A 12,844-nucleotide genomic window follows, 5' to 3' on the forward strand; every position below is an offset into this window, starting at 1 on the left:
ATTCAATTCATAGCCCCCAAAAGTGGGGTGGGCATCACCATTTTAAGATGCTGGTTTACCTAAGAGTATTCGGTTACAACAAACTTTCAAAATAACAGAATTCAGTTTAAGAGAAATAAGAGAGAAAGTAAACAAAACAGAATTATTCCTTAAAAAACATAAACTGGCCATATAGACACTTGGGCCGAGAGACGGGTGCATAAAATATTTTAGGACCAAGATTTTTGATGAGCAGACCGTAACACATTCATTAGAGAGAAAAATGGAAAAGGAAGAAGAGCATATTGATAGCTTAGTTTAAGACTACCAAGTGGAAGGATTAACAAAAATAAATGCATTCAATATACATTACTATAATCATATAAAAAAACTCATACAATGCCTTTTTTTTCTCACCTAATCCTCAACTATTCTTATAATTCAATATTATATAACTAACACAATTTTTAACATAAACAACAACTTATTGCATCATAAAATAATATTATATTTACTTGTCAAGTTTATCGCATGAGTTAAATTTACTTCTGAAACAGAAATAACCATTAAGTAGGTTAATTTGTTTTTTCAATTCTATTTCTAGAGTTCTCTCACTTTTGAAATCCTTGAATCAATCCAACTGCAATTTTATTTTTGAAATCAAATATTCATGTTCGAAAATTCGAACTCTAGTAGCTTGTTTGATTTTTGGTTATTAGAATAAAACCAATTTTTTATGATATAATGTCACTTTAAACTCGATAATTGGGTTCGAGTATTTTAAATCAAGCATTAGGATCGAGAGTATTTATGAGGTTCGAGTATTTTAAATCGAGTGTCAGGATCGGGAAGCATTGAAGCCGCCTGTTTATAATTTGTTAATTCAGTGAAGTAATCAAAATATTATAAGAATTTATATACAATTATGATGTGTAAAATTTGAAACAAATAGATAAGAGGGTAACTCTGTTTCAAGTTGAATTGAATTGAATTGCAAAATATATAATCTTTAATCGAATTCCAAATAGAAGATTTTTAATGGCGGAGAAGAGAAGAGAAGAAAGGGCTCAGACACGCACAAATTGGTCGTCAAATATCAATCTTATTTATGATGATCGATTCAAGATTGAAATCGGTATCGAGAAATATTTCTGTCTTCATCGCCCTTTATATTTTTATATCAATCAATCGCAGCAAACAAACAAATAAACAAAGCAATACAAAATTAACAATCCAACTAACTAAATCTTCAGTGGAAGATTGAGAGAGAGAGAGAGAGAACAAGATTTGGCGACTGTCGAGGGCATAAGAAGAGGATGGTATGAGTAACTAGGGTTAGATATAAACTTCGCGGGCTTCTTGATATTGGGCTGGATCTTATACTATATCATTTGTTATCATCAGCCCATTTCATATGTAAGTACATATAAAAAATTGTGGTAACAAAATTATTATTATGTTTATCATTAAATAAAAGATTTTTTGATGAGTGATTTTTATTGGGTGTTTTGGAAGAAAAATTGATTTTTAAGTTTTAATAAAAAGTAAGATCATATATATTTAATAATAATATGATAATAATGGGATTGAGATAATTTAGATTTTTTTTTTTTTTAATTTGGAGTTTTCAGAGTTAAAGTTATATAAAATTATGTTTTGTCTTTAGAATTTTAAACAACATTAACTTATTATTTATGTGACATTTATAAATAAATTGTTAGATAAAATTAGACCGGTTCACAGAACTTAACATAAATAAACCTTCCATGTAGGAACAAGGAACCAGACCGGTCAAACAAATGAACCGGCTAAGAAGAATAGCCAGTCAAGCTACTAAACCAACCAGGAACATTTGGAACATCACCGCACAAAGAAAGGATCGGCCAAAGCTTTAAACCGGAAACACCAGACAGCCGATCAGCCACAAGGAAAAGGAATAACCGGAAGATGTCCGGTTAAACCACTCACACCGGAAGCCATCCGGTTAAGTCGAATGACCAACCAGTACAAGAAGACAATTCGGGTATCTGTTGAAGATGATACCAAAGGAACAGACTGAACACTTCCATATCCATACAAGTCTGAGGAAAGTCTGCAGGCTGCAGAAAACAGTCCTACAAGATCTTTCCACTTTCAGGATAAATCAGAGGCAATCTTCCAAGTACAGACAACTGTCTAACCAACAGTTACCACATTGAGTAAAAGACAAACCTAGCAGGTTTGTCTTACACACCGGAAGAACAGACCGCCAGGTCTGAACAATTGACCGCCAGGTCTGAAAAGATGACCGCAGGGTCTGAATCACTGAACCTCTGCTCAGCCAATCAGATTCAAGAAAGTGAAATATGACTGTTGGCATATTTCACCTATAAAAGGAGCAGTTGAAGAAGAGTAAATGTGGGATAACAAGAGATTCTAAGAGGGACACACAGCGAGACACAAACAATACAGCGAGCATTTAATTTACAAGTGAAAACAGTGTGTTCTATCTCTAGAGAAAGCCTAAGTGCTAAAGTTGAAGTGTGTATTTTACAATTTCGGTGTAAATTATAAGAGTGTTATCGAGCAGGAAATAAGTCTCGATCGGATTGTACTTGTATTCCTTAGTGAATATTCTTTTCGCGGTTTCGAGAGGAAGGGGTGACGTATGAGTTTCATCTCCGAACATCCATAAAATCTGTCTTGTTACTTACTTTCTACCGGTTCCATTTGTTGAGTTATGGAGCCTACACTTATAATAAACTCTACATTATTGATTAGAGTTTATTGGGTTTATCTTTTTTGGTTTTGGGCTTGGGCTTGACCAAAGTTATTTAGGTTTATTACTTGAATGTTTACCCTATAAATATATAATGTTTACTCTGTATTCCTTCTTCTTCTTCATAGTAAATCTGGTGATGGCTGAAGTGGATGTAGCTCAATTTGAGTGAACCACTATAAATCTGTGTGTTCTTGTGTTCTTCTTTCTTGTGTTTTTACAGATTGTTTTCAAGCTGGTAGGATTTGGGAGATACAAATCTTAACAACTGGTATCAGAGCAGTTGGTCTAGATCTGAGCATTGGAAATGATGGCAAGTGAGAACAATATAGGACATGGGATTGGAAGATTTGATGGGACATATTATGCCTTCTGGAGAATGCAGATTGAAGATTATCTCTATGAAAAGAAGCTTCATGTTCCTTTGAGTGAGAAACCAGAGAAGATGGATGAAGCTTAATGGAAACTCCTTGATAGACAGGTTTTGGGAGTTGTCCGATTGACGCTAGCCAAGACAGTTGCTCACAATGTAGCAAAGGAGAAGACCACCATGGGTCTGATGAAAGCTCTTTCTGATATGTATGAGAAACCATCTGCTAACAATAAGGTACACTTAATGAAAAGACTCTTTTACTTAAGAATGATTGATGGTACTTCTGTCACTACTCATTTGAATGAATTCAATACAATTGTGAATCAATTGTTATATGTTGAGATTGATTTTGGGGATGAAGTTAGTGCCCTGATTTTGTTAGCATCTCTACCAAATAGTTGGGAACCTATGAGGGCAACAATTAGTAATTCAGTTGGAAATGCTAAACTGAAATTTGTTGAAGTTAGAGATCGTATTCTTGCTGAAGAGGTTCGTAAAATTGATTCTAGTGAAACATTCAAAGATTCTGCTCTGAATGTGGAAAACAGAGGAAGAGGTAATGATAGAAATTTCAACCGAGGTAAGAGCAGATCTATGTCAAGGAGCAGGAGGAGTCAGTCCAAGTCTGGGAGGACATTTGAGTGCTGGAATTGTGGTAAACATGGTCATCTAAAGAGAAACTGTAAAGCACCGAAGAAAAACGGTGATGATAAAAATGATGCAGCCAACGTTGTTACAGAATCTGTCACTGATGCGTTACTTCTGTCTGTTGATAGCCCGATAGATTCATGGGTTTTGGACTCAGGAGCGTCTTTCCACACCACTGCTCACAAAGAATTAATGGAGAATTATGTGGCTGGAAACTGTGGGAAAGTTTATCTCGCAGATGGTGAGCCACTAGATATTGTTGGCATTGGTGACATCAAATTGAAGATGGCAAATGGTTCTGTTTGGAAGATTAATAAGGTGAGACACATTCCAAGTTTAATGCGCAATTTGATCTCTGTTACACAACTTGATGAAGAAGGTCACAATTTCAGTTGTAGAAATGGTGCATGGAAGGTGACTAAAGGAGCAATTGTTGTTGCTCGAGGTCACAAAACTGGAACGTTATACACGACTTCAACTTGCAGAGAAACAGTTGTTGCTGTAATTGATGACTCGAAGAACAGTGAGCTATGGCATTGCAGGTTAGGCCATATGAGCGAAAAAGGGATGAAAATTCTTTTAAAGAATGGACAGATTCCAGAATTGAAGTTTGTTGAACATCAGTTATGTGAAAACTGCATTCTTGGAAAACAAAAACGGGTGAGTTTCATAAAAACTGGGAAGGAGCTCAAGAAAGAAAAACTAGAGTTGGTACACACCGATGTGTGGGGACCTGCACCTGTTTCTTCTATTGGCGGATCATACTACTATGTGACTTTTATAGATGATTCAACAAGAAAAGTATGGGTTTACTTTATGAAGCACAAGTCTGAAGTATTTGCTATTTTCAAGAAGTGGAAGGCTTTGGTTGAAAATGAAACAAATCAGAAAGTTAAGTGCTTAAGATCCGACAACGGAGGTGAATATATCAATTCAGATTTCAAAGAGTATTGTGCTGAGAATGGGATCAGTATGGTGAAGACTGTTCCCCGAACGCCTCAAGAGAATGGAGTAGCTGAAAGAATGAATCAAACATTGAACGAGCGTACTAGAAGCATGAGATTGCATGTAGGGCTGCCTAAAACCTTCTAGGCAGAAGCTATTAATACTGCTGCCTATTTGATAAACAGGGGACCCTCTATTCTTCTTGAATTCAGAATTCCTGAAGAAGCTTGGAGCAATAAAAAGGTAAACCTTTCTTATTTGAAAGTGTTTGGATGTTTATCATATGTTCATATTAATGAATGTGATAGGAGCAAGCTTGATCCAAAGTCTAATAAATGTTTTTTCATTGGTTATGGTGATATCGAGTTTGGTTATCGTTTCTGGGATAATCAAAATCGGAAGATCATTCGTAGCAGAAATGTTATCTTCAATGAACAGGTTCTCTACAAAGATTGTGTTGGGAAGACATCAGGTGGTGATTCCAAGTTAGAAGAGACTGGTACAATCGATTTGAGAGATTTTTCAGCTGAATATATACCGACTGTCGAAGAAGAACAATGTGTTGTTGAAGATGAAATCGTTGAGAACGTGGCCCCAGAGGTAAATCAGCAAACACCGGTTATACAGTTGAGAAGATCATCAAGGAATCGAAAACCAGTTGAGAGGTGGTCTCCATCTCTAAACTATATCTTGTTGACAGATAGAGGTGAACCTGAATGCTATGAGGAAGCAATACAATCTGATGAATCGGTTAAGTGGGAGTCTACGATGAAAGATGAGATGGACTCTTTGATGTTGAATCAGACTTGGGAGCTCACTGAGCTACCAAATGGAAAGAAAGCACTTCACAACAAATGAATCTTCAGGATTAAAGAAGAACATGATAAAACCATGAGGTACAAGGCAAGATTGGTTGTGAAAGGATTTCAATAGAAAGAAGGTATTGACTATAATGAGATCTTCTCTCCAGTAGTTAAATTGATGACAATCAGAACTATTTTGAGTTTGGTTGTGAAAGAAGACCTTCATCTTCAATAAATGGATGTCAAAACTGCTCTTCTTCATGGTGATTTAGATGAAGAGATTTACATGCGACAACCAGAAGGATTTGAAATCAAAGGAAAAGATGAGCTTGTGTGCAAGCTTCAAAAGAGTCTGTATGGTTTGAAACAGGCTCCAAGGCAATGGTACAAGAAGTTCGATAGCTTCATGAAAAGTAACAATTTTTTGAGGTGTGAAGCTGATCATTGCTTCTATATCAAGAGGTTTGATAAATCGTACATTATTCTTCTTCTCTACGTTGATGACATGTTGATTGCTGGAGCAAGCTTGTATGAGATTAACAAGCTCAAGAAAGAGTTGTCTGAAAAGTTTGCAATGAAGGATTTGGGTGCTGCTAAACAAATCCTTGGGATGAGAATTTTCAGGGATGAAGAAGTTCTCAAGCTTTCACAAGAAGAATATGTGAAGAAAATTCTTAGCAGGTTCAACTTGTATGATGCAAAACCAGTTACTACCCCCTTAGCTAGTCACTTCAGACTATCTAAAGATCAGTCGCCTTCAACAGAGGAGGAGAAAAATTACATGGCCACTGTTCCGTATGCCTCTGCCATTGGTTGTATTATGTATGCGATGGTTTGCACAAGACCAGACATAGCACATGCAGTGGGAGTTGTTAGCAGATTCATGAGCAATCCGGGTAGACAACATTGGGAAGCAGTAAAGTGGATACTACGATACTTAAGAGGAAGTACGGGTCTCGCTTTGTGTTTTCGAAAGTCTAATATGGGTTTAGAAGGATATGTTGATGCTGACAATGGTGGTGATGTTGATAGTAGGAAGAGCACAACAGGGTACATTTATACTCTGGGAGGTACTGCAATCAGTTGGGTATCAAAATTGCAGAAGATTGTTGCTCTTTCTAGTTATGAGGCAGAGTATGTTGCTGTGACAGAAGCTGCTAAGGAGATGATGTGGTTACAACCCTTTTTGCGAGAATTGGGTCAAGACTACGAGGGAAGTGTGTTGTGATGCGACAGTCAGAGTGCCATTCATTTGGCAAAGAATCCTGTTTATCATGGCAGGACAAAGCATATACAGGTTCGTTATCATTTCATTCGGTCAGCTTTAGAAGATGGAGTATTAGCTCTTGAGAAGATTCCCGGGAGTGAGAATCCAGCTGATATGTTGACGAAAGCCGTGACAAATGAGAAACTGAAGTTGTGTGCAACTTCAGTTGGTCTTCTTCGTTAAGACACCGAATGGAAAGCCACTACCGATCGAGAGATGATGAAGTTAGTCTCCAAGTGGGAGATTGTTGAGTTATGGAGCCTACACTTATAATAAACTCTACATTGTTAATTAGAGTTTATTGGGTTTATCTTTTTTGGTTTTGGGCTTGGGCCTGACCAAAGTTATTTAGGTTTATTACCTGAATGTTTACCCTATAAATATGTAATTATTAAGGGTTTACATTGTATAGACAGAATTCTAGAGAGATAAAGTGTGAGGCAAAAACTCTGTATTCCTTCTTCTTCTTCATAGTAAATCTGGTGGTGGCTGAAGTGGATGTAGCTCAATTTGAGTGAACCACTATAAATCTGTGTGTTCTTGTGTTCTTCTTTCTTGTGTTTTTACAGATTGTTTTCAAGCTGGTAGGATTTGGGAGATACAAATCCTAACATCATTTTCTAACCGACCAACACCGCTCTAACCTATTTAACTCTATTCAAACCGGACCGCCAGGTTACAAAAACCGACCCATCAATCTTCAAACCTTCATCATCCGAAACCGGTTCTGCCTATCATACAAGTGTGCTGCTTCAACCTGAAACAAACCTCTTCCGCGCTTGAACCTAGTTCAAGGGTTTGTGACAGTTTGTGTAGTATTGAAACCCCGGTGTTAATCTCTAACCGGATTAACCACCACCCTTTGAGTGAGACGCGCTGACCGGCCCAACCCCGGTCCTTCAGCCGCTACCTAGATCCTAACATAAATAATAATAAATATCATTAATTTAATTACAAAATTTTAGTAGAAAAAAGATAGTAGGTAACAAATGTCAGTAACTACAGATACTTCATATCAGTAACGACTATATGAAGTCGTTACTGATATTACATATCAAGTAATGGTTTTATAATGTCGTTACAAGATATATATTATCTGCAACGGTTATTAGAAATGTCGTTACTATACCATAGTTTTTTTTACCATTTTTCAAATAATGGTATTAGTAACGACTCTAAGAAATGTTGTTACAAATAGTATGGAAATATCTGTAACGATTTTCCAAAGAACCGTTACAGATACTATGTCAAAGGTATTTATAACGGCTCTTTAAAATACCGTTAAAAATAATATAAAAGTATCTGTAACAATTTTTTGAAATGTCATTACAAATAGTATATAAGTATCTATATAGGAAGAGTGTTCACGTTATTAACATCCTATTAGCTCTGGCTTGTGATATGATTAAGTTAATAGCTTTTAAGGTAAATCTTAGATAGTCGAATTCTCAGTAGAAAGTCATCGCCAGCCTCGGAAGGCCGACCATCCTTGGTCTTGTCCTCTTGCAACAACGACTTAATTGGAGGAGGCTCTTCCGAGAGGTGGTCCATGCGCACATTTTATATTTCATACATTTATTTTATTTGGTAGGGTATTCATAGTCGACCAGTTTGATTAATATACTTAAAATGCTCATTTGTTACTAAAACTTATCATTTTTATAATTCAGAGTTCTTAGTGATATTCAAGTTTTTATAATGCACGAGTAATAATATAAAAAATCGTAAAAAAAATTACGGATAACATTTTTAATTTTATTTTTAACCGTTTCAAGTTTATGGGTGGGTCAACCCACAATCCGACCCAAATATCCATTTACTCAGCATCATTATATATATATATATATATAAATTAGTTAGTTAAAAAGATGAACTTATATTAATGTTAAAATGTCCCGCGTTCATCAAATTTGGTGTTGAATTTAAAATATAAAGTCTTAGTAGCCTAGTTGATTGAATGGTTGTACTTGTTTTGTTAGGTTGCAAGTTCGAAACATACCTCTAGCATTTTTAATTTTATTTTTAACCATTTTAAGTTTATGGACGGGTCAACCCACAATCCGACCCAAGTATCCAAATTAACCACGTCGAGAGGGACACTTTAAAAATTAAGCATCATTATATATATAGAGAGATTAAAGGCGTGACAGATTATTGGTAATACAGAAAGTTTAAAAAAATGTAATATTTTAATATTTGGAATCATGAGCTTTTGGGACTTTGGGTAAAGAGGTAGTGAAAATGAAAACCATAATTTCTTAAATTCAACTTATTAATACATAATCATTAAAATTAAGCAACTTTCATAATTTTTTTTTCTTTTTTTTTGGCTCCTAAAGACACCCATTTCTCAGATGATCAGTTTCCAAAAAAATCACTGGAAACTTGCTGTCTGATCTCTTCAACTACACTGAATGCAAAATACATACATATATAAATATATAAATATATATATATACCGTTTATTCTTTTAAAATTGATTTTAACGGATTAATTAAACTTAATTATGTTACTAATGATGACCATCTTGAATTATTAAGCTGTTGTTGTTGAAGTTCTTGGACCATCAAAATTTGGCGCAAAGCCCAAAGATTTTCCCTTAATCTCACCGACTCGGACCGGAACCGGTCGTTCTCTCTCCTAACGAAAACTGTTTGATGCAATACAGACTGCAGCCGGTTCGCTAGTTCCTTTTTCTCGGTTCTGAGCCGGTTCATTTGATCACTCAAGTTATCCAAATGTTTCTGTTTCCTCTCGCGGGACCTCCTGGCCGAATCTCGATTTGATATCATTCGTTTAAGCCGTCGTTCATCAAGAACCGAACCCGGTTTTCCACATGAACCGGCCTTAATTTTTAGCCTGTCCAAGTGAACCGGACCGGTTTTCAATGTTCTGTCATGGGACCCATTTCCACGAATGTTCTTATTCTTGTCGGTATCCTCATCATCATCATCATCAATTATAACGCAAGATTTTTCTAAAGGAGATTGAGAAATGGCCGGTTCATTATTAGTGGTTTCTCCAAACGGGAGAAAGCCGAGAGAAGTTTCATAGCTTTCCCAAGCTGTGAAAAAACCGGTTTCGTTTCCCGGAAAATGGTATCCGAGCATTCCGTCAACGGCGAACATGGCCGGAAAACAACTTATAGTGTGGGAGGTGGGAGAGAGAAAAGGGGAGGAAGGACTGGAAGGGAATGGGTATTTAAGGTTGAGAATGTAGGTAGTGTTAGAGGGGTAATTCGGTAATTGACTAATTAACTTTTGAGTCATTTTCCACTAATATTGATGGTGGGGGCAAATTACCTAAGTTTAATATTATAAGGTGGCCTCCACCCATTAGACTTGTAATTTGTAGCTTAGTCATGAAGAAAACAAAATTGATGGCTCCACCTAAGTGACTTGTGAAGCCACCGTGGCTGACCATTTGTCTTCAATCGTATGTGCTTACATCATTTAAAAAACGGGAAATATTTAAAGAAAATTGACGGAAATTATGGATCAAAAATTGAATAGGAGCGAGAATTTTTAGATTTTAAAAAATGACATCTTATTGGTAACTTTTTTTTTCCAATATATATATATATTTGACTCTGGTTATTTCTCTTATATTATCTATCATTCATATTATTAGATTTAATTGATGTCTTATAACATTAAAATGAATGATAAATTCAACAAAAGGTTTTGTGAAAATAAGGTCACGAATCCTACGTTGCCTTGTCACGTGAGTAGGAGAGAGAAAAAAAATCATTATTTGTTTCTCTTGGCTACATTTGTTTCTCTTGGCTGCATTTCTTTCTCTCTCTGAAAATTCTTCGGCGTCATTTATTTCTCTTCTCCGGCTGCATTTATTTTTTCTCCGACTGCATTTATTTCTATCCATGAAACTTCTCAATAATATCGTTTATAAGGATCTAAATTATTTGTTTTAAGTTTTTATAGATCTTGGGTTTAAATTTTACAAATCTATTTATTTACAGATCTAATTTATTTAGCTCTATTTAGATTTATTTAGGGATTTATTTCAGTTCATTTTTTTATGATTTAACTTTTAGGAAACTAGCATTGTCGAAGCACCGAACTTAAATAACTCAGTAGATGAAGAATTGAACCTGAATAAATCTACCCCCGTTGAACCCAAAAGGTACCTGAAAGGATGGTTTCTTGTTCCGAAATCATAATTTCTTGTCCCGAAATTATGGTTTCGGGACCTGATTGTTGATGGTTAAAAAAAGCTAGTATTGGAACCCATGAAGGTCGTTTCGAGACCCTTAAGGGTGTTTTCGGGACATAATTTCTTGTCCCGAAATGAATGTTTCTTGTCCCGAAATCGTGGTTTACTTTAACGAAACCATACCATAATTTCTTGTCCCGAAAGGGTGTTGTCGGGACCTGAAAGGGTGGTTTGGGGACATAATATGAATGTTTCTTGTCCCAAAATGGTATTTTCGGGACATGAATGATTGTTTTTTGTCCCAAAATGGTATTTTCGGGACATTAATGGTTGGTTTCAGGACCCGAAAGGGTAGTTTCGGGACCTAAAATTGTGGTTTCAGGACCCGAAAGGTTGGTTTAGGTACACAATATGTTGATTTTTTGTCCCAAAACCCTAGTTTCGGGACCCAAAATGGTGGTTTTGGTACATAATATGAATGTTTCTTTTCCCGAAACCTTCTTTCAGGATAAGAAATTATGGTTTCAGGGCCCAAAAGGGTGATTTCAGGACCTGAAAGTGTTGTTTCGGGACCTAAAAGAGTGATTTCAGGACGTATTTCTTACAGTTACACTTAATTTTTGTAGTCGCATTCCTAGTGTTGAAATGACATTTTCCTCCGAAGAACAACTTCTTGAATTCTACACATCATATTCCCACTTAACTAGATTCGGCATTACCAAGTTAGGGAGCAAAAATGTAGGTGGTAAGAGGAAATACTTCAGCATTGGTTGCGCCAAGAGTTTTATGAAAAAATCGAAGGCCAAAAATAAGTTTCATCAGCCCAGACCAATAACGAAGACAAATTGTAAAGCAAAGATTAATGTTGTTATTTGGAATGAAGGAGAATATGTGATAACAAGTATTTGTCTTCACAGCCTATTGACTTCACAGCCTCTTTTTGTTCATTAGACAGCAGTTGAAGAAGATTGAAAAGGCCAAAAGACGAGGTCCTCGTTAAAAATAAGTTGTGGGGGGCTGCTTTGGGGTCTGTTGCTTTGGGCGCTACTTTGGTTTCTTGGGCCGCATTCCTTTTACGTTTATTCACTCTACAAAAACAAAAAGATAAGTATTTAAAAACCATGAAGTAGATAAGCAAATAAATGAATCATTTATTATCCCGAAACTACCCTTTTGGGTCCTGAAACCATCTTTATTGTGTCCCGAAACCACCCTTTCAGGTCTTGAAACTAGGGTTTTGGGACAAAAAATCAACATATTGTGTCCCGAAACCAACCATTCTTGTCCCGAAAATACCCTTTCGGGACAAGAAACCACCCTTTTGGGTCCCAAAACCACCCTTTTGGGTCCCGAAACCACCCTTTAAGGTCTCAAAATCACCATTTTGGGTCCCGAAACCACTCTTTCGGGTCCCCAAACCACCTTTTCAGGTCCTGAAACCAACCATTCATGTCCCGAAAATATTATTTCGGGACAAAAACCAACCATTCATGTCCTGAAACCACTCTTTTGAGTCCCGAAATACAATATTCTTGTCCTGAAATCACCAATTTCGGGACAAAAACCACCCTTTTAGGTCTCGAAACCAACCATTCTTATCCTGAAATCACCAATTTTGGGACAAGAAATCAAACCTTTCGGGAGACAATATGCAGCCAATTAGACAATCAATAGTTGTTTCGGGATAATATGCATCTAATAAAGGTTTCGGGACATAATATATCAAAAACGTTTCTAAAAGATACGATGTCTTATTTACCTTGGAGTCCTTGGAGATCTTGGAGATGTTGGAGTCTTGCATGACGATGTACCTGGACCACCAGCCTAAAAAAAGAGTAGTATGAACCCTTGACCACCATAAATCTAAATGAAGTGAAAGATACACGAAGGAGACCTAC

General features: G+C 36.3%; 1 protein-coding gene and 1 non-coding gene across 2 annotated transcripts; both read right to left on the reverse strand.

Moving 5' to 3' along the window:
• Positions 1 to 1,041: 1,041 nt before the first annotated feature.
• On the reverse strand, positions 1,042 to 1,145 carry LOC124916908. The gene has a single exon (XR_007096982.1). It is a non-coding gene; the product is annotated as a small nucleolar RNA snoR126 (small nucleolar RNA).
• An 8,101-nt stretch (positions 1,146 to 9,246) lies between these two features.
• Positions 9,247 to 9,930, reverse strand: LOC124915747 (bZIP transcription factor 11-like). The gene has a single exon (XM_047456510.1). It carries the CDS (start codon positions 9,899 to 9,901, stop codon positions 9,278 to 9,280), a length of 624 nt encoding a protein of 207 aa, XP_047312466.1. The 5' UTR covers positions 9,902 to 9,930; the 3' UTR covers positions 9,247 to 9,277.
• Positions 9,931 to 12,844: the final 2,914 nt, after the last annotated feature.

The sequence above is a fragment of the Impatiens glandulifera genome, chromosome 9, assembly GCF_907164915.1.
Source record: "Impatiens glandulifera chromosome 9, dImpGla2.1, whole genome shotgun sequence".
NCBI classification, from domain to species: Eukaryota; Viridiplantae; Streptophyta; class Magnoliopsida; order Ericales; family Balsaminaceae; genus Impatiens; species Impatiens glandulifera.